This window comes from Nycticebus coucang, chromosome 4 (genome assembly GCF_027406575.1).
Source record: "Nycticebus coucang isolate mNycCou1 chromosome 4, mNycCou1.pri, whole genome shotgun sequence".
Classification (NCBI taxonomy): domain Eukaryota; kingdom Metazoa; phylum Chordata; class Mammalia; order Primates; family Lorisidae; genus Nycticebus; species Nycticebus coucang.
The window spans coordinates 132,927,480-132,949,717 of NC_069783.1; the positions used below are offsets into that span (position 1 = coordinate 132,927,480).

Below are 22,238 nucleotides of genomic sequence, written 5' to 3' on the forward strand. Positions count from 1 at the left end.
AGGATGTCCACAGAGAGGGTTACACTCACCTTCCAGCTCCCTGGATAAACACCTAAGAACATGAGAACACTTAGGCTGATTGGATGAACACCTACCAACAATCTTATTTTTCAGAAATCCTGTTAACTTTCAAGGTAGCAGGGAATTTAACGTACTTTTTTTTTTCTGTATTCCTTAAGATCTCTTGAGATTAGTCTGAAGGGGTGTTTTATTTTTCTTGTTCCCCCAGGGAAATTGAAATACTTTCAGAGATAGAATTAGAATGCTCCAGGTGGGCGGTAGTAACAGTAACAGTAATACCTCACATTTTCCTTGTATTTTACAACTGTGGGGTTCATGTCAGTCAGGCCTTTAGGGGTCTAAGGAAACATTTTGTCCAGTGGCCTTGTGTGGGAGCTTATCTAGTCAGGGAGTGACACCCACCCCTGCCTCTCAGAAGACGTAAGTACCAGGCACCTTGAGCTCAGCCAGTAGTTCTTGAATCCTTTCCCTATGGAACTAAGGTGGGCACACAAGTGTGCAGAAGGACCTGTGGAAGTCTTGCTTCAGCCTGCAGGGCTCTGCCTCCAGAGCAGTGCTCCTCATCTGCATACAAAGAATCTCAACAAGGGCCCCTGTGGCCTCCTGAGCGCTCAGTAGATGCTGACTGCTGCTGTGACTGCCAGGGACAGGATCCTGCAGCCTGCAGAGACAACTGACACCATGGCCAGTAGATACACCCACTGCCATTATATGCACCCACTTTCTCTCTCCCATCCTTAGTGGATGTTTTCACCTATTTTACTATATGTATTACATATACATACATGTAATACTACATGTATTACACCGTTTTTGTTTGTTTGTTTTTGAGACAGAGTCTTACCGTCGCCTTGGGTAGAGTGCAACTACCCAGAGCTCACAACAACCTCATACTCTTGGGCTCAAGTGATCCTTTTGCATTAATTAGCCTCTAAAGTAGCTGGGACTACAGGTGCCTGCCACAGTACCCAGTTAATTTTTCTATTTTTAATAGAGATGGGGTCTCACTCTTGCTCAGTCTAGTCTCGAACTCCTGAACTCAGGTGATCCCCTCTGCCACCTTGGCCTCCCAAAGTGCTAGGATTACAGGTGTGAGCCACTGAGCCTGGCCCCTGTGTTATACCTTATAATGTTAATTTTATTCTAAAAGTCAAAAGTCTTTCAAAGAAATTAAAGAGTGTATTTTTAAAGCCTGATAAACTTATCCAAATGTTTCTCATTGTGTTCTTTAAGTCTTCCTATAGCAGATCCAAATTTTCAGTTCTCTTCAGACAAAGAATTTCCTTTAGCACTTCCTATAGTAATTCAGATCTGCTGGAAATAAATTCTGTTATCTTTAGTCCTCCTTTTTCTTTTTATTTTCTTGAGAAAGGCTCTTGCCATGCTGCCCAGGCTGGAATGCAGATTGCAGTGGCACAGTCATAGTTCACAGTGACCTCAAACTTCTGGGCTCAAGCCTCCTTAGTAGCTGGGACTCCAGGTGTGCACTATCACACCTGTAATTGTCCCTAATTTTTGTACAGAGGAAGTTTCAAAAGCCTTTTTAAAAAACTGTATTACAAAAAAATCCCAAACATACATAAGCAGGTGTGATGTCCCACCCCTGTCATCACCAATGGCCTGACTGGCCTCAGGTCCCTCAGCCTATGGCAGGCTTTTCCACCTACCCATGCCCAGACATTGCACTGGCCCTGGCAGCGCCTGGTCACCTGTGTCCTCACTCCCCATCCCTGCCTCCACAAGGACCTGACCTGTGCAGGCCCAGCAAGCCCAGGGGTAGGCAAGCTTCTCATCTTTCTGTGACTTTTATATTGTTGCATTGTGGGTTTTTTGTTTGTTTGTTTTGAGACAAAATCTCACTATGTTGCCCTCAATAGAGTGCCATAGCGTCACAGCTCACAGCAACCTCAAACTCTTGGGCTTAAGCAATTATCTTGCCTCAGCCTCCCAAGTAGCTGGGACTACAGGTGCCTGCCACAACACCCGGCTGTTTTTCTGTTACAGTTGTCATTGTTGCTTAGCTGGCCTGGGTTCTAACCCACCAGCCTTGGTGTATGTGGCTTGCGCCGTAACCACTGTGCTATGGACGCTGAGCCTGTTGCATTCTGTTTTTTTTTTTAATTTTTTTTCTATTATAAAAACAATATATGGCCCACAACAGTGGTTCACACCTGTAATTCCAAGGATTAGAGGATTGCTTAAGGTCAAGAGTTCGAGACCAGCCTAAGCAAAAGCGAGACCCCCCCATCTCTACAAAAGATAGAAAAATCAACCAGGCATGGTGCCAGATACCTATCTATACTCCCAGCCAAAAGCATCACTTGAGTCCAGGAGTTTGAGGTTGCAGTGAGCTATGTTGATGCCACTATACTCCAGGCGAGCAGGATTCTCAAGAAAAAAAATATACATTTGCTCATGATTGAAAGGCTGGAAGGAGCATAATGAAAAAAACAAGAATCATCTGTAACTCCAGCAATCACTGGTGGCATCTTGATGTCTTTTCTTGCATTCTCTCTCTTCTTTTTTTTGAGACAATCTCACTTTGGCACCCTCTGTAGAGTACTATGGCATCATAGCTCACAGCAACCTCAAACTCTCGGGCTCAAGCAACTCTCTTGCCTCAGTCGCCCAAGTAGGTGAGACTACAGGTGCCCACCACAGCGCCTGGCTATGTTTAGAGAAGGGGCCTCACCCTGGCTTAGGCTGGTCTTGAACCTGTGGGCTCAGGCAATCCACCGCCTCGGCCTCCCAGAGTGCTGGGATTACAGGTGTGAACCACCATATCTGGCCTCTATTCTTGCATTCTTGAGAAGATAAAGAGCTAGTAAGCCTGCTGATCACATCTCGTTATGGAGACCATGGCCTCCTTGTAAAGGTCTGGGTCCTTAATTCCACTGAGATGGGAAAGGCCTGTTAAACCCTTGTAAGGCGCTCGGATTTGTGACCCAAAGTAAACGAGTGAGGGCTGCAATCTGGGTCCCTAATTCCACTGAGATGGGAAAGGCCTGTAAACCCTTGTATGGTACTCAGATTTGTGACCCAAAGTAAATGAGTGAGGGCTGCCCTAGAACCTGATAACTTGCTCCGATCCTGCCACATGCTGGGCCTGTGCAGGGTACTGTATGGGTCTGGCTCTCACCTGCCCGTCCAGCCCATACTTTGAGGTCCAGGTGATAGTCTAAGTTGCCCTCAAACCCTAGGGCTGTCTTCTTGTGGGAGGAACTGATTATGGGGAGTCTTACACTAGTCTACACTCAGAGTGTTGCAGGCCTCAGCATCAGTGCTCTGAATTTAAGGACTGTGATTTTGGAACTGTTGAACCTCTTTGTTTAGTTTTGTTTTGAGACTGAGTCTCACTCTTGCCCTGGGTAGAGTGCCATGGCATCATAGATCACAGCCACCTCAAACCGTTGGGCTCAAGTGATCCTCTTTCCTCAGCCTCCTGAGTAACTGGGACTATAGGCACCCAGCACAGTACCTGGCTAATTTTTTTTCTATTTTTAATAGAGACAGTGTCTCACTCTTGCTTAGGCTAATCTCAAACTCCTGAGCTCAGGTAATCAGTCTTCCCCACCCCCCACCTCAGCCTCCCAGAGTGCTGGTATTCTAGTGAGGAGCTACCACGATCACTTTTTTCTATTTTTAGTAAAGACAGGGTCTCATTCTCAGGCTGGTCTCAAACTCTTGAGCTCAGGTGATCACACCCACTCCACCCACCCCACCTCACTGCCCACTTTGGCCTCCCAGAGTGCTAGGATTACAGGAGGGAACCTCTTTGTTTACTACAAATTCTCTCAGAGCTTTCAAAACTGACGAGAGAGATGAGTGTTCGTTGTATTAATCTGGTGGCTGTGAGTGTTTAATTAGTAGGACCAGCAACTCCGAACCTTCTATAAAATGCAGACAGCCACACATAGAAGCATGACCCTCCCACCCCATCGAGCCTATCAGCCCCTCATACCTTCCCCTTTCCTGTCAGCAGGCAAATACCTGCCTGCACCTCTCGTGGAATTCCCTACTGCTCAGGAGGCAAGGGTGGCCCTCCTTTTAGGCTCCTTTGGAAGCCCCGGGATTCATCACCACTGGGATGAATGAAGGGCACAACTCTGCTTTGTGGAACCTCAAACCCCAGTAGGTCCTTGGAGTAGGGGTTTGTAGCTTTTGTTCCCACTTCACAGGGACAGGTGGTGTTCCCTTCTGCACTCCCCTAGTCTGGTGCCCTTTCTCCCTCTCTGGCCCTCAGGACAGCTTAGAGGAACCCCTAGAGGCAGGGAAACAGAACTTAGGCCTCATCCCTCGGTCCCAGCTGGTGGGCACAATTTAGCCCAAGGAAGGCTGCTCCCCTCCACTGCAGGGCTTTGAGTCTCAGAAACGGCTCCTCCTTTTCCAGAGACTAGTGGCCTTTGCAATGTTTAAACCTTTCATCACCCTGAATAAAGGAAGCTTCTGAGCTCAGTGGGGCCCCCTGAGCTCCTGTGTGCTCCAGGGTTCCCCTTCCCTTACCCCAGTTCTGACACCCCAGGTCTAAGCATGTCGCCGTTAGCTGATCAGCATCCCTGGATCCCTGCCCCACACTCCCACACCCCCACCCCCACCCCACTGGCCATGGCTGTAGGTGCCAGCGTGATTTCTCCCTCAACTCAGATCAAAATCTTTTGTTTTTATTTTTGCAGTTTTTGGCCGGAGCTGGGTTTGAACCTGCCACCTCCAGCATGTGGGGCCGGTGCCCTACTCCCTTGAGCCACAGGCACCGCCCTGTTTTTGTTTTTGTTTAAGATAATAAGGCTGACTTTATCAGTAGAGCATCGTGGCCGTAGGTGTCAGAATACTGCAGCAGGTCTTCCTCAGACAGGGCCCCTGCATCACCTTTGGCCTTTGACTCCCTTTTCCCTTTCTGTGCAGACTCACAAGTGACCCACAGCCAATCCTGCCAGCTTCACCTTTCTACCGTTTAAAGTACCACATGTATCCAGAATTTGACCACTTTCAGCATCCCAGCTGCTGCCTCCTGGCCTGGCCTCGCCTCCCGCACCCACTTGCCCCTCTCCCTCTTCTCCAGGCTAATTCTAGGAGCGAGCCCATGGAGCCCAGGGCAAGTCTGTCAGTACCCTGCCCCAGGCTGAGAAACAGACTGGTTTCTGCAACCTAGCAGTCCCCTTGCCATGACCTCAGCACCCTCTGCTCCTGTCACTTGCTCTGCTGGGCTCATGCAGGGATGTGGTGCCCTCTGCCCTGTTGGGCTGTTCCCCCTTCAGGCCACGTTACCTGTTTCCTCCTCTAGCACAGCTATACTTTCCCTCCTGTGTCTTTCCCTCAAGTCTCATCCTAGATGTCCCCTTCTGGGCCCAGCTTTCTCTGGCCATCCTGTCTAAAATGCTGCATGCTGTTTCTCGTTAGCCTTCATCAGTATCCCTTGCTTATTTCTCATCCGTGGGCCCCACTGTGGACTCCGGTTACGTTTGTCTCTGTTCATAGCTTCATCTCAGAGCCACAGAGGCAGCCTCCAGGATGAGGTTGTTGAACGAACGGGTGGGAGTGTGGCTCCTCTGCCCTGTTTTGGAGTTCTTTTCTCTCTCCACTGTTTTTCTCCTTCTTCCTCTCCTATTAACAGGAAATGGAAAGCAGGCTGCAGTACCCTATTCCCCAGGAATACCTCCTCCCTGCCACGTGGACAGCTCATTGCTGTGGTCCACTACTGGCCATCCTGTACAGGTGTGGCCTATATGTTCACCTTCACAGCCTCCAGGTAGCTTCTGTGCCTCGCAGAAGGCAGGCAAGGGCAGGAAAGGCAAAGCTGAGGCCAGCTGCCCTGGTGTTGTTTCCTAGGGCTCGCCCACTAGCCTCCCCTGGCTCATCAGTGCTGATGAGAGCCATGGTCACCCCAGTTGGCCAGGAACACTGAGACTGGGAAAGTAGGAGGGGAGCTGGGAGAGGACGAAGGGAGCTAGGGCATCTGCTGCATGCACCAAGCTGCATTGCCCCTCTGCCTGGGTGTTTAGAGCCCTTGTAGTAGCTGGCATTTGGGGGCCAATGGAGGGACAGAAACCCTCACTAATTAGGTCCCAGGTGCTGCCTTCTGGTCTCCGTGTAAAGTCACCCAGAAGCTGCGGGGCTTTCCAAGTGTGAGCTGTACACCTTACTCTCTGCAACACCAGCTTGTCTTCCAGACACCACTGTCTGCTACCCCTAGGTACCCTTCACGGCTCCCCCATGGAAGGGGGCCCAGCTGAGCATGGCTGACCCGTCCCTGGGCCTGGCCCACACAGTTGCAGGCGCCCCTTGTTCCCCAGGGCTGTCCTCAGCCTGGTTAACAGGGTGTAAGGTCTGCAGGTGGAGAGTCGGGGCTGGCTCTGGAGCCCAAGCAGGCGGCCCCCGCCTCACCACCATAGGCTGCTTTAGGACTGTAAGAACAGTGCCCACTGAGGTGCCCCACAGCATTGGGCACATCACAGGTGCGATGCTATCTCACAGCCTACACTGCCTACACCATAGACTGGGACAAACGGAAATTTGGCCTGGAAAAGCTGAAAGCAAATACAGCACACAATAACGTGGATGTCCCTGGGAAGTGGGACCACTGGAGATGTTAATTTTTTTCTTCATATTTTCTTCCATTTCCAAATTTTTTTTTTTTTTTGTAGAGACAGAGTCTCACTTTATGGCCCTCGGTAGAGTGCCATGGCCTCACACAGCTCACAGCAACCTCCAACTCCTGGGCTTAAACGATTCTCTTGCCTCAGCCTCCCGAGTAGCTGGGACTACAGGCACCCGCCACAACGCCCGGCTATTTTTTTGTTGCAGTTCAGCCGGGGCCGGGTTGAACCCCTCACCCTCGGTATATGGGGCCGGCGCCTGACCGACTGAGCCACAGGCACCGCCCCTCCATTTCCAAATTTTATTCAGTGAACATATTAATAGTTCTTATAGTTAAAAAAAAAAAAAAAGAAAAACAGTCCAGGTGCTCTGGCTCACACCTGTAATCTCAGCACTTTGAGAAACCAAAGTGGCAGGATTACTCGAAGCCAGTAGCTTGAGCTTGCAATGAGCTATGATGACCCCACTGTACCACTGTACTACAGCCTGCCAGTTTGGGAAACAGTAGGACCTTGTCTCAAAAAGCCCCCAGTGACCCTGTCTTTGCACTTGGCAGAGGAGCCAACATTTGCTCTGTGCTTGCAGTTCATGCGGGAGATGGCAGGGGCCTGGCACATGACAGTGGAACAGAAGTTTGGCCTGTTTTCTGCTGAGATAAAGGAGGCAGACCCTCTGGCTGCGTCGGAAGCAAGCCAGCCCAAACCATGTCCCCCTGAAGTGAGCCCCCACTACATCTGGATTGACGTACGTGCCTGACACCCCCAACCCCAACCGAGGCTCTGCGGCGCTCTACCCATGTGGCCCAGGGAGCCAGGGCTGCTTCTGGGGTGGTGTGGGCCAGCAAGTCGGAGGGAGGCAGCCAGTCCACAATTTCAGACTGCCTGACCTGAGAAGGGGTGATTGTTCCAGCCCATCAACTGGCCCTGGGCTGGGCAGGCCCGGCCCCATCACCACAGCACGTTTTCCGTCTTGCTCAGTTCCTGGTACAACGGTTTGAGATCGCCAAGTACTGCAGCTCTGACCAAGTGGAGATCTTTTCCAGCCTGCTGCAGCGCTCCCTGTCCCTGAATATCGGTGGGGCCAAGGGCAGCATGAACCGGCATGTGGCAGCCATCGGGCCCCGCTTCAAGTAAGGGCTCTCCTCCCTGGGTGTGGTGTGGGGCGTGTATTGGGGGGGGGGGGTGTAACGGTACTTCCATGGAGTGTAGAACAGATTTCAGTGAGCTGTTTGCTCCTGGAATGACAAGGAAGAGCTTATCAAAGGCATCCTTCCTAACTGAATCAAGGCCATGAACTTCTCTCCTGCCTTCCGCCTTCTTTAGTCCAGCCCTTCTCCTTGGGACCTGGCCTCTGCTGGCCACTGTACAGGGCCTGGCCCCCCACTCAGCAGGTCCTGTGCTTGCACCTGCTCTGCCTGCCCCTCCTGTCCCCAGCCCACTAGCCACCTCCTGGGCCTGCACCTCTCAAACCAACAACAGGGATAAGCCGTTTCTCTTTTTTTCTTAATTTCTTACCAGTCATGGGTCTATACTTTTATAAAGTACAATAGGAATTAATTACCAGGAAACAATCCTCTCTGCACGGTTCCAGCTGTGCGCTGTTGTCAGAGATGAGCAAGTGTCCATTTCTTGGTCCCTGTGCCTACACAGACTGGCTGCAACGCTGTCTGGAGATGCACCGCCCTGACCTAGGGTCGGGGCCTCACCAGTGAATGCGGAGTCATTGCCTGTCTCCAGCCTAACTTCCTCTTGACCTCCCTCCTATCTTCTGGGCCATCTCTCTGGCCTCTGCCTCCCTGAGTAATTGGACACAGATACTTCTGATTCTCCGTGCAGTGTGTCCGGCCTCTGTCACTTCCTTTCGTGCCCACAGCCTCTGTGCTCCTCTGCTGCTCTCACTCAGACTGGCCAGTGCCTCACTGTGACTGTCACTTGGTGTTGCGATCTGTCCCCACAGCTCAGATGCAATCATACAGGACAGCACCTGTGCCTCTGGCTGGTGTGAAGGCGCTCCACGGCGTCCCCTTCTTACGTTTTGCCATCCTGTGCTAATCCCAGGCCCAACCTGACTGTCCACTTGGCCCTAGGACTCCAAACAGCCACTTCCCCCAGACTCTCTCACCCTGTTTCTGCCAAACAAGAGGCTTATCTGTTAGGGCCCATCTTACTGCAGGGCCTTCCAAACCTCTCTCAGCTGCTGGGGTCTGTCCTTCAGGGAGAGCAGCCCCCACTGGGACAGGATCCCTCTGCTGTGGGGTTTATGCGGCATCTTACTCTTTGGGTAGTGGTGTCTGTCTCCTGCCAGTGGGGCTGTGATCTCCCTGTGCAGATCTGGCTTCCCATCTGCCCCTCACCCCTTGCTCAGGGCCTGGCCTGGTAAAAGCAGGTGCTTAATAAATTTCCAAACTTAAGTGCTCTGAGTTCATCACACCTGCAGGTGACTATTCCTCAGAGAGGAGTGTGCAAATAGTTTGTGAGACTCAAGTTTCTGGCCCAGGTGCATTAACATGCACATTGTTTAGTTTTCTCCCAACAAAAGTAAAGTTTTTAAACCTTTCCGGCTTTTGGATAGAAGAAATCTGTCTAGTAATTTCCTGTCCAGTGCCCTAGCCCATACTCTGCCTCTGGAGACTGCCCAGGGTCCCCTCAGGCTCAGCCCTCAACCAGGGTTCCCACCCTGACTTGGTCCTGGGGAATCTTTCAGACTGCTGACCCTTGGGCTGTCCCTCCTGCACGCCGATGTGGTTCCAAATGCAACCATCCGCAACGTGCTTCGCGAGAAGATCTACTCCACCGCCTTTGACTACTTCAGGTACCACCCCTCAGGTGTGCTGTGCAGTGTCCAGAGATGCCCAGCCCCACCTAGTGTGCTGTTGTCCTTGGCCCCCCAGCAAGTCACTCAGGGCAGGACACAGTTGTCTGTGGATGTTCACAGACCTCATTTCATGGCCCTGTGCGGTGTGTGTGTCTGTGTTTAGAGCTGGCTTCCTGGACACTAGGCAGGTTTCCCCTCAGTTCAAATGATTTCAGAGGTTAAGGGGTGGCGCCTGTGGCTCAAGGAATAGGGCACCAGTCCCATATGCCGGAAGGTGGTGGGTTCAAACCCAGCCCTGGCCAAAAACCACAAAAAAAAAAAAAGAGAAAAAAAAATACTCTGTTTTCTCTTCAGATCGCACAAATCTTTCGCCTTTTACAAATGATTTCAGAGGTTAAGCTTGTAGCATTTAACTTCTCGGTTAAAGTGAATGCTTAGTATGCAAAGAATCATAAACACCTACTGTCTGGGGCTTTGCAAAGGCAGGCCTTGTTGCTAGATGGACAGCTCAGTTATCGTGGTCTGCCACAAACACTGCATTCCACATTCTGCAAGAGTCACTGGGGCAGTGAGGGAGGGAACACAGTGGGCTCTGAAGCTGCCACACATTCCCATGCAGATCAATGAGATGATCACTGCTAATGACTGTCAGCCTGACCATTTGTGTCACTTCTTACCATGTCATGTGGCTGGGTCTGACTTCAGACACTTCAGTTCTCTTGTCCTCTTGTGGTTGTTTGAAGCTGTCCCCCAAAGTTCCCTACTCAAGGAGAAAAGAGGCTGCGTGAAGACATAAGCATAATGATCAGATTTTGGACTGCCATGTTCTCAGATAAGAAGTACCTGACGGCCAGCCAGCTTGTTCCTCCAGGTAACATTGGCCTTAGCAGTGCAGCTACTCTTGGGCAGAGGACAGGCCTAAAGGAGCCAGGGCACAAGAGCAGGGGCCCCATTGAGCCCTCTCCTCAGTCATGCCATATAGTCCTTGGGCGCCCAGTGCCTGCCTGGCTGCTGCTTCTCCACCCTGAACTGAGAGGCATGAGTGAACTAGCGCAGGAGGCCATCGATCAGACCCACTCACTGCAGCTTCTCCCTGCACCAGCTCCTGCTTAGCTCACAGGCCCCCACTGAGTGTCTCATGGCCCGGTATCAGGCCAAGGCCAGTGTGCCCAGATGACTAAGGCGTAGCCCATTGTTGTCTGGCAGGAGACAGTCAAGTGGACTGGTCACTTTAACATGAGGGGACTATGGGAGTGCCCCTCAAGGACAGCCACTTGGCCTGTCCAGAGGAGCCGGGGTGCCAGAGATGATGTTCTGGACGAGATGACATCTGAGCTGAGTCAGAAAGGCTGACTGGGAGCCAGCAGGGTGGCTGGGGCCAAAGAGCATTCCAGGGCCTGCCAAACAACAATGACAACTACAACCAAAAAATAGCCAGGAATGGTGATGGGCGCCTCTTATCCCAGCTACTCGGGAGGCTGAGGCAAGAGAAGCACTTAAGCCCACGAGTTGAGCTGTGACACCAGGGCACTCTGGGGTGATATAGTGAGACTCTGTCTCAAAAAAAACAAAAAAGAAAGTTTTCCACCTAGAATGGTTAAAATAAAGAGCTTCTCAGGTGTTTGGGAAACTGTATGGGTTTGTTCCTCAAATATGTTCTAGTGCTCCATGGGGTGCTTTATCTCTAGTGGAAACTTGGTTTGCTTTGTGTGATGCTTGATGATGCCTTTGCCCTCAGATAACCAAGACACCCGGAGCAACCTGGACATCACTGTTGGCTCTCGGCAGCAGGCCACACAAGGCTGGATCAATACCTACCCCCTGTCCAGTGGCATGTCCACTATCTCTAAGAAGTCAGGTTGGTGAGAGGTTTGCTCCTGTGTCCATCACACCCAAGTTGCTGTCCTGGTAGCCTAATTGACAGGTGCTCAGGCAGCCTAACAGAGCTCTGAAAGGTAGCTTCCTGTAGGTTTAGAAACTCAGGATGGCAGGGTGGAGTGGCTCACGCCTGTAATCCCAGCACTCTAGGAGGCTGAGACGGGTGGATTGTCCGAGCTCATGACTTCAAGACCAGCCTGAGCAAGAGTGAGACACCATCTCTACTAAAAATAGAATTAGGTGGGTGTTGTGGTGAGCACCTATAGTCCCAGCTACTCAGGAGGCAAGAGGATCACTCGAGCCTAAGAGTTGGAGGTTGCTGTGAGCTCTGATGCCATGGCACACTACCTAGGGTGACACTGAGACTCCGTCTCAAAAAAAAAATAGAAACTCAGAGTAGGCATTTGGCACCCAAGGACTAACCTGTTGTCTTTCCTCCTAGGCATGTCTAAAAAAACCAACCGGGGTTCCCAGCTGCACAAGTACTACATGAAGCGCAGGACGCTGCTTCTCTCCTTGCTGGTAAGGTCCACGGGAAAGCCAGTGCCAGCTGCCCACCACCTGCCAGCACAGCACTACAGAGCACAGGCAGTGTGTGGGCACTCAAGAAGGCCACTGAGCCTTGGATCTGGTCTCGCTAGGCTACTGAGATCGAGCGTCTCATCACGTGGTACAACCCACTGTCGGCCCCAGAGCTGGAGCTGGACCAGGCTGGAGAGAACAGCGTGGCCAACTGGAGGTCCAAGTACATCAGTCTGAGCGAGAAGCAGTGGAAGGACAATGTGAACCTGGCTTGGAGCATCTCTCCTTACCTGGCTGTGCAGCTGCCAACCAGGTAGGCCCCACACCCCAGCTCAATGAGGGCCTTGTAAAGGTCCAATGGAGGCACCTGCAGGCTGGGCTATAAGTGCTAAGGAGCAGGATGCAGCCCCTCCTGAGAAGGGCAGGAAGCCATCCAATGGACCAGACTCCTATCTGGGGTACACCTGAGGCCCAAGGAGGTAGCATCAGGTTTAAGTCAGGGCCATGTTCTAATCTGTGGAAGATAGAGGGAACATGGAGGCTATCTTTCCTAAGAGGTGGGCTGCAGTGACAGGCTTGGGGAAGGTTTGGGTTTGTCCTGGGTGGCGTCTTTCAATGCAGGGTACTCAGAAGGCAAATGCTAGCTTGGCACCCATAGCACAGAGGTAACGGTGTCAGCCACATACACCAACGGTGTCGGGTTCGAACCTGGCCTGGGCCAACTAAACAACAGTAAACAACTGCAAAAAAAAGTAGCCAGGCGTTGTGGTGGGCGCCTATAGTCCCAGCTACTTGGGGGCTGAGGGAAGAGAATCGCTTAAGCCCAAGAGTTTGAGGTTACTGTGAACTGTGACACCACAGTACTCTACCCAGGGTGACATAGTGAGACTCCATCTCAAAAAAAAGTTGGGGGGGGCAGCACCTGTGGCTCAAAGAGTAGGGCACCAGCCCCATATACTGGGGGTGGTGGGTTCAAGCCTGGCCCCTGCCAAAATTGCAAAAAAAAAAAAAAAAAAAGGAAGGCAAATGCTGTGGCTGGCATCTGAGTATCCTGTGAAGTTTCCCATGGCAGCTCTGACTGGGGAGTAACCCCAGACTGGTGGTGGCTGAGAGAACGACAGAGGCCCCTGTGTAGCAGTCCTGCCAGACAGCCCAGGCTTTCGTGAAAGTGTCCAGGGCAAATGTTTTCTCACCCAGAGCTCAAATTTGCCTGCTTGCTGCTTCCTCCTCTTGGTCCTCCTCTGTCCCTCTGGAGCAGGACCACAAACTCGTTCTGGTTGTTTCAAAGCACAGTGTTGATGGCTGGGGCAGTAACACTGGAAAACTCATGGCTGCGCCCTCATGGGCAGGGCACCTTGTTGCTCTCCACCTGTGGACTGAGATGCTGACGAGAGGCTATAGAGTGCTGGGGCAGGGGTTACAGTGCAGAGAGGGAGTAAAAGGCGGGTGTGCTAAGGCAGAGACTGTGGAAGGAGGCCCTTTGAACAGTAAGTGTAAGATAACTCCTGTTAGAGTTCTGGCATTTCATAATAGCCAATCATAGTGCTGTCCTTTGAACACTTGCGTTCAGACGGAACTAGTGCCATAGAGGTGTAGAACGCTTCTCTGTCACTTGGTAGAGACCGAATCTGTCCCGTAGTCAGCATTTGCCTCCTTCTGCGGTGGTGAAAGAACTGTCTGGTGATGAGACCGCGCCACCCATGTCTTCTGTGCTCCATAGGTTTAAGAACACAGAAGCCATCGGGAATGAAGTGACCCGTCTGGTTCGGTTGGACCCAGGAGCTGTTAGTGACGTCCCCGAAGCCATCAAGGTAGCACAGCCCACACACCAGGGCCTGTGCTCACATGTGTGTCCAAAAATGCTGAGACCAGACACTAGACAGAAACAGTGACCTGGCAACCTCAGGCGCTTTAATGATTACTCTAAGTTTGTGTTTTCTACTCCTAGTATATAACATTTGTTATGTTTACAGTAGAAGCAAATGTAATATACTTCAGCCTAATTACAGTCATGCTTTTTAATATAACATATTAGAAGCATTTTCCACACTGTTACAAAAGTTTTATAATTTTTACTTTCCATATCCATCCTTGTGGTGTGGGTCATGTGCCAGGTATTTATTCCAGAGGGACCCAGAGACTGCCCAAGCCATACCATCTCCTCAATTTCTCCCCAGTTCCTTGTCACCTGGCACACCATCGATGCTGACGCTCCAGAGCTCAGCCACGTGCTATGCTGGGCACCCACGGACCCACCCACGGGCCTCTCCTACTTCTCCAGCATGTACCCACCACACCCTCTGACGGCGCAGTATGGGGTGAAAGTCCTGCGGTCCTTCCCCCCGGTGAGCCAGGGCCTGCTGAGCAGGCCTCAGGGGGACTGTGGGGGCAGGTGCCTGCAGCCCAGACTGGGCTTCATTGTCAGCCTGGAGCCTGCCTGAGTAAAAACATCAGTCCATTTTAGAACATACCTTCAGTCCCAGTTTTGTTCTAGTCATTATAGAAGATGAATTTAGTTCTAATTCAAATGTATCTTTTAGTTTTATTTAGTTTTATTTAGTTTTATTTTAACTTTGTTTGAGTTAAAAAAAGAAGAAAGCTTATTTGAGTTTGACTGTGGAGGTGGCCTGTCAGCCAGCCCTGGGCAGCAGGGGCTGAGCAGAGCCGTCCCATCAGTGCCCGTGTGCCTTGGAAACCAGGGAGCCTACGAGACAGTCGTGACAACTGGGGGAGGCTCTGTGGGCACGCAGTCTGATCTATGGCAGCCTGTCTTCCTCTTCCCAAGGGAGGGCTGGAAGCCTCGCTCCGTCACCTTTTTTCACCAGTTATGTATTCTAAGCCATTGATGGCTTTCTTGCTGTCCTCCGGGCTTTCCCGTCCTTACCTGGCATGGTGCTCCAGGACAGTATGCCGGGGCACAGTAGAAGCAGGCAGGGCTTTGGGGCGTCACGGCTCCCTCTCCTTTTCCTCCACAGGACGCCATCCTCTTCTACATCCCCCAAATCGTGCAGGCCCTGAGGTATGACAAGGTAAGGCCATGCCCACAGCAGCTCTCTTCTTCACTCCAGAGCTCCCACCTCCCACCTCCCACCCATATGCCCAGCCTGTCACCAGCCCTTGTGGGCTCTGTGAAGCCTCCTTGAGAGCCCAGCTGTGACTGCAGTCCCTACACTTCCCTCACCCCCCACCCATGGCTGACCCTTAGTCACTAGTGTTATGGCAAGGAAGGCCCTGGTCACCCACTGCCTCCCTGAGGTCCAGGCACACTCTGAATAGTGGTTCTTGGTCTATTGCCAGCCAGGGTGCCCAGGCTGCCCTCTCGTTGGATATGCAGGACTCTGAGTCCCCTCAACTCTTGACTGGCTGTCCAGTGGGAAGTGGCAAGGAGACTTGGAAAGGACGATGTGTGTGTTGGCCTGCTCAGCTGCCACCACAAAGCACCACAGAGAGGGCGGCTTAAATAACAGGAATTTATTTTGTCATAGCTCTGAGGATTGGAAGTCTGGCATTGAGATGTAGGCAAGGTTGGTTCTCTGTGAGGCCTCTCTCTTTGGCTTGTCCATGGCCACCTTCTCCCTGTCTTTATTTGGTCATTCTTTTTTTTTTTTTTTTTTTTTTTGTAGAGACAGAGTCTCACTTTATGGCCCTGGGTAGAGTGCCATGGCCTCACACAGCTCACAGCAACCTCCAACTCCTGGGCTTAAGTGATTCTCTTGCCTCAGTCTCCCGAGTACCTGGGACTACAGGCGCCCGCCACAACGCCTGGCTATTTTTTTGGTTGCAGTTCAGCGGGGGCCAGGTTTGAACCCTCCACCCTTGGTATATGGGGCCAGCGCCTTACTGACTGAGCCACAGGCGCGCCCTATTTGGTCATTCTTTGGTGTGTGTCCTAATCTCACCATTCACAGGGTTAGGACCCACCCACTCATCTGACCTTAATGACCTCCTTAAACACTCCGTTTCTAGGCCCAGCTGGCTCATTTCTCTAATCCCAGCACTCTGGGAGTCTGAGGTTGGTGGATTGCCTGAGGTCAGGAGTTTAAGACCAGCCTGAGCTAGAGTGAGACCCTGTCTTTAAAAATAGCCAGGCATTGAGGTGGGCGCCTGTAGTCCCAGCTACTCAGGAGGGTAAGGTAAGAGGATTGCTCAAGCCCAAGAGTTTGATGTCGCTGTGAGCTGTGAGTTATGACACCACAGCACTCTACCCCTGGTGACACATGAGACTCTGGGGGCCGTGGCCAGGAGATGCAGGTGGACTATGGTTTCTTTTGTTTGGCTGGTATTTTACATAAGCTTCTCTTGAAATTTTTTATTTCCTTTATTCCTTTAATTTTTTAGTTTTCGAAGTACTGAGTTAACTCCTCTGCATTACCCAAAGTGAGCAGTTTCTCTTTTTCTTCATCTGAATGTTGCTATAAACTCATGGCTCTGGACAGACTGTGTGCTGGTCCACTGCCATTGCTTTGAATGCCCATCTTTCCAGCCTACTCAAGTTATCTGCCCTGTTCTTCGATCTCAGTCTTTGAAAACCTCCTTGCTGAACACAGTGACAAGGCTCTTCTTGCTCTTTTCCTGCTTCAGGCTAGGATCAACCAATTTTCCAAAGAACCCTGGTGTACCTCCCCGGGAAGTGGTGTTGAGGCACCCCAGTCTTAGCACCTAGAGTGCTCACCGCCATTGAGTTGCACGTTGCTTCCAGGTCCTCCTGGTGGTAAAGCTTAAAATTTGATATTTTAAAGTAAAAAGTACATCATGAGATTATACGGAAGTTTCTAATTCAAATATAGGATTACACGTTGGGTTTTGTGTGTGTGTGTGTGTGTGTGTGTGTGTGTGTTTTCAGTTTTGGCCAGGGCCGGGCTTGAACCTGCCACCCCCAGCATATGGGGCTGGCACGCCACTCCTTGAGCCACAGGTGCCGCCCAGGTTTTTTTCTTAATTTGATTTTATTTTTGAATATTTTGACACTACTCGTTGCTCACAGTAAAATATTACCTTTTTGCTTTAACCTAGTGTGTATATTTTTTTGTAATAACAATGTGATTACACTGTCTTGGGCCTGTTTTCCCTTAGGACTATCTACCCAGATCACTCTGCCTCTTAAGTCATCTGATGAAAGGATTCTTAGTGGCTACACCAGCTCAGGACTGGCTTTACTGGTCTCTTGCTTGCTTGTCATTTTTAGAGAAATTTTTAAAGTCTAAACTTGTAGTGATATAAATATATATACACATCCACTTTTACTTGTTTTATGAAAAGAAACAAAAAGCTAATAAAAAATGCTGAGGAAGGAGTGATCAGGATAGAAGTGGCAGGCATATACCATGTTTAGTGCTTTTGACTTTGGAACTCTGAATTATATACAGCACACTTCACATAGAAGAAGCATGAATTGAGTGGTCAGAGTTTGTCTTTAGATTCATGTGCTGGGGTAGCATTGGGAAACACACAGCAAGGAGTTACTTGAGGTTTTATCTGCGTGCTAGCTCACTTGCCCAATTTGAGAACATCTGTCCTTGAAATGCTTTACAGCATTTCTAGATGGGTGGTCACAAACTATTGCGGAGAGGGACAAGCTTCTCCTCTAAGAGGCTTCCCAGGAACTCCAGCCCAACTTTTTTTTTTTTTTTTTTTTGGTGAGACAGAGTCTCACCATGTCACCCTCAGTAGAGTACTGTGGCCGCCACAGCACACACCAACCTCAAACTCTTGGGCTTAAGCGATTCTCTTGTCTCAGCCTCCCAAGTGGAGGAGACTACAGGCACCCACCACAACACTCGGCTATTTTTTTTTTTTTTTCAGTTGCTGTTGTAATTTTTTTAGCTGGCACGGGCTGAGTTCAAACCTGCCAGCCTTGGTGTATGCGGCCAGTGCCCTACCCACTGAGCTATGGGCACCGCCTCAGCCCAACTTTTTAAACTTAGAACATGATAATTAAAACTGGAGTTACTCTGGTGAGTGCCTAGAGTCCCAGCTAAGACCAAGAGTTTGAGGCTGCTGTGAGCTTTGACACCATGGCACTCTACCCAAGGCCATATAGTGAGACTCGGTCTCAAAAACAAAAAAAACTGGAGTTACTCATATAAGTGATGGAACATGGCCAGGAAGGAAAAGGAAGAGGGGTCCTTAGGATGGTGGTCATAGATCCATCAGCTCATGAAGGAGGTACTTTTGCATTAGATTTTTCTAGAACCTGTTCATCACCTTGGAACATTGTTCTGAATAGCCTGCCAGCTTTCAAATGATGTTCAAGACCCAGCCCCCTCATTTCTCACTGTTGACCCCAGAAACTGGTCTGAGAGTCATAGATACGCGCTGCTTCACACCCCTACTGCAGACCCCACCTGCTGGGGACCCCTGGCTGGATCCACCCCTGACTTGGGGAGCTCACCCCCACCACCAGGCACCACTTGGCCTCCTCCTTGCCAGGTCTGCCCAGCACTGGGAGTCAGCGCCTGCCCTGGGTGAGGACAAGTCTCTCCTGGTGAAGAGGGTCCTGTGAGCCTGGCTAATCAAGGGCCTTGCTCTCCTACAGATGGGCTACGTGCGGGAGTATATTCTGTGGGCAGCATCCAAATCCCAGCTGCTTGCACACCAATTCATCTGGAACATGAAGACTAACATCTATCTAGATGAAGAGGGCCACCAGAAAGACCGTGAGTATTTTCCTGTCCTCCTGCAGGCCTCACTCCTCATCTTCAATGCCTTTAGCACTGCCCAGAGCCTTCTACATCCTCTAGGGGCCTCCACAGCCCCACTGTCTCAGCCTACTGACCCCTACGTTGCCCTCCCTTTGGCGAGGCACCTCTCACCTTTCAGCATGCAGGGGAGTGGGACCCTTCGTCATGGCACCTTGGTGAACTCGCCACTTTGGCACCACCCTACAGTTGTCCAGGCTTGTGCGAGGCCCTCCTACTCAGAGCTGCTTCTGTTCCATAGGCCTGTCCATATGCACATAGGGTGGCCAACCCAAGGAGCGCTTCCCAGATGGAATGCTCTCTGGACCCCTGCAGATGGTTAGAAAAAATTACTGAGATTCTCAAAAGTGCTGGTTTATGTGGGCATTGGCTATAATTTAACCAAGATTAGAAATTAAGACTAGGAATTTTGTCCAGGTATAATCCCAGCACTTTGGGAGCCTGAGGTGGGAGGATTGCCAGGAATTTGAGACCAGCCTGGGCAACATGGCAAGACTTTGTCTCTCAAACAAAAACAAAAAAAAAAAAAAGAGGCCAGGTATAGTGGCTCACACCTGTAATCCTAGCACTCTGAGAGGCCCCGGGGGTGGGGTGGTGGGGGAGGATGATTGCTTGAGCTTAGGAGTTCAAGACCACCCTGAGCAAGAGCAAGACTCCATCTCTACTAAAAATAGAAAAAGCCAGGTGTGGTAGCATGCACCTATAATTCCAGCTACTCGAAAGACTGGAGGATCATTTGAGCCAAGGAGTTCAAGGGAGCTATGATCATGCCACTGCACTCTAGCTGAGGTGACAAAGTGAGACCCTGAATAGTTTTTCTGTTTTTAGTAGATACAGGGTCTCGCTCTTGCTCAGGCTGCTCTCAAACTCCTGAGCTCAAGCCATCCACCGTCCTTAGCCTTCCAGATGCTAATATTATAGATGTGAACCACCATACTCAGGCTAAAAAGTTTTTTTTTTTAATAATAAAAAAAGAAATTCAGGCAAGTGCCCGTAGCACAGTGGTTATAGCGCTGGCCACATAACACTGAGAGAGGCAGGTTTGATCCTGGTTTGGACCAGCTAAACAACGATTACAAAAAATAGTTGGGCGTTGTGGTGGGCACCTGTAGTCCCAGCTACTTGGGAAACTCAGGCAAGAGACTCGCTTAAGCCCAAGAGTTTGAGGTTGCTATAAACACCATGGTACTCTACCGATGGTGACATCATGAGACTGTCTCAAAAAGAAAAAGAAAAATTTAGCCCATTCATTACATGTTAATATAAATAACATCTTTTGGAGAAAAGCAACTTCCAAAAAAAAAAAAAAAAACTCAAAAATGAGCAAGAGAAGTGTCATTGCATTAGATTTTTACAAACCTTTTTTTTTCTCTTGGGTTCAGTGGACAGTCGGGTTCTCATCCTTTTTCTGTCTCTGCATCTAATCTGTTGCAGTATAGTGTTTTATTTGAAGTAAATGTGGGAAATTCAGGCTTGGTGCCCATAGCTCAGCGGTTAGGGCACAGGCCACATGCACTAGGGCTGGTGGATTCGAACCCAGCCTGGACCTGGTAAACAACAATGACAACCACCACCACCACAAAAAAAATAGCCAGGTGTTGTGGCAGGTGCCTGTAGTCCCAGCTTCTTGGGAGGCTGAGGGGAAAGAATTGCTTAAGCCCAAGAGACACCACAGCAGGGTGACATAGTGAGACTCTGTCTCAAAAAAGAAAAAAAAATGTGGGAATTCAGCCTCACACAGACATATAATTGGAAAGGGGGTGAGTATTTTAGTAGTCTTTCAGGTCGTTGGGAATATTCTTCACTGACACTACAGCAGACTCAAGAAGCAGTAGTTTCTTTTTTGTTCTTTTGTTTTGTTTTTTTGAGATCGGGTCTCACTCTGTCACCCTACGTAGAGTGCCCTGGTGTATAGCTCACAGCAATCTCAAACTGTTGGGCTCAAGCCATCCTTTTGCCTCAGCTCCCATGTAGTTGAGACTACAGGCACGTGCCATGTCACCCAGCTACCTTTTCTATTTTTAGTAGAGATAGGGTCTCACTTTTGCTCAGTCTGGTCTCAAATTCCTGAGCTTAAGCAGTGCACTCGCCTGGGCCTCCCACAGTGCCAGGATTACAGGTGTGAGCCACCGTGCCAAGCCAAGCAGTAGTTTCTTTATTTTTATTTATTTTTTGTTTTTACAGTTTTGGCTGGGGCTGGGCTTGAACCCGCCACCCCCGGTGTATGGGGCTGGCGCCATACTCTTTGAGCCACAGGCGCCATCCCCAAACAGTAGTTTCTTAAGGTTAATTGCAGTGTGGCTGAAGTCTGTCTGAACTTCTCATGGTCTATTTCATTCAAACAGTCTGATCTGCCTTGCACCTGGACCCATGTAGGCTGCTGTAACATTAGACAGTAGTCGTATACAAAGTATAGGTTTGTGAGTTATCCATGTCTTCTAAATATATTTCATTATACAATAATTGAAAACACATTTCATGGCTCGCCCCCTGTAGCTCAAGTGGCTAGGGCGCCAGCTACGTACAGCAGAGCTGGTGGGTTCAAATCCAGCCCAGGCCTGCTAAACAACAATGACAACTACAACCAAAAAATAGCTGGGTGTTGTGGCAGATGCCTGTAGTCCCACCTACTTGGGAGGCTGAAGCAAGAGAATCGCTTAAGCCCAGGTTGGAGGTTGCTGTGAGCTGTTGATGCCACAGCACTCTATCCAGGGCAACAGCTTAAGGCTCTGTCTCAAAAAAAAAAAATTTTCATTATACAGTAATTGAAAAATTGTATTTGTGATCCTTTTATGATGTTGGCACATTACTCATCTGACATGAAAAAAAGAAGAATCACATTTGTTAACACCCTATCAATTTTATCACAAAGATTTCTAAGTGTCAGGAAGCTATTGAACTCACAGTAGCAGTTACAGATTTTCAAAAAAAAAATTAATTCTTCTCCTTTAAATGACAGATTCATTGTTTTGTTCATTTTCAAGAAACACCCGCCACATAGTGTCTGAATAAGGTCTAAGTCTAAGGTCCATAAAAACAGGTTAATTCAACTTCAAAGTCAGACAAAGGCCAGGCGTTTCTCAGGACAACATCTGCCTCAGGTGCAGGAGCAGCCCAAATGCTCTCCTAGCTGGCAGTACAGCAAGATCCTGCCTTTTATAGTATGAAAGGGTCAGGCGGCACCTGTGGCTCAGTGAGCAGGGCGCCAGCCCCATATACTGAGGGTGGCAGGTTCAAACCCAGCCCCGGCCAAACTGCAACAAAACAGTAGCCAGGCGTTGTGGTGGTTGCCTATAGTCCCAGATACTCAGGAGGCTGAGGCAGGAGAATTGCCTAGGCTCAGGAGCTGGAGGTTGCTGTGAGCTGTGACACCATGGCACTCTACCAAGGGTGATAAAGTAAAACTCTGTCTCTAAAAAGTTAATTCTAGCACTTCAAGAGGCTGAGGCAGGAAGATCCCTTGAGGTCAGGAGTGCGAGACCCCATCTGTACTAAAAATAGAAAAGTCTAGCCAGGCACTGTGGAGTCACAGCTCATAGCAACCTCCAACTCTTAAGCTTAAGCAATTCTCTTGCCTCAGCCTCACAAGTAGCTGGGACTACAGGCACCCGCCACAACACCCAGCTATTTTTTGTTGCAAATGTCATTGTTGTTTTAGCTGGCCCTGGCCGGGTTTGAACCCACCAGCCTCCATGTATGTGGCTGGCGCTG

At 50.0% G+C, this 22,238-nt stretch overlaps 1 protein-coding gene across 4 annotated transcripts in view; it reads left to right on the forward strand.

Annotated features, from left to right (window-relative positions):
* Nucleotides 1–22,238, forward strand: part of PI4KA (phosphatidylinositol 4-kinase alpha) — a 138,494-nt gene that overhangs the window by 106,882 nt on the left and 9,374 nt on the right. For all 4 annotated transcript variants that reach the window (XM_053587410.1, XM_053587407.1, XM_053587408.1 and 1 more), the window contains 11 exons: nt 7,201–7,359; nt 7,593–7,744; nt 9,319–9,426; nt 10,173–10,300; nt 11,168–11,287; nt 11,750–11,829; nt 11,949–12,142; nt 13,550–13,640; nt 14,007–14,174; nt 14,805–14,858; nt 18,365–18,485. In XM_053587410.1, coding sequence (XP_053443385.1) covers nt 7,201–7,359; nt 7,593–7,744; nt 9,319–9,426; nt 10,173–10,300; nt 11,168–11,287; nt 11,750–11,829; nt 11,949–12,142; nt 13,550–13,640; nt 14,007–14,174; nt 14,805–14,858; nt 18,365–18,485 — 1,375 coding nt within the window. The remainder of the gene's footprint in view (nt 1–7,200; nt 7,360–7,592; nt 7,745–9,318; nt 9,427–10,172; nt 10,301–11,167; nt 11,288–11,749; nt 11,830–11,948; nt 12,143–13,549; nt 13,641–14,006; nt 14,175–14,804; nt 14,859–18,364; nt 18,486–22,238) is intronic.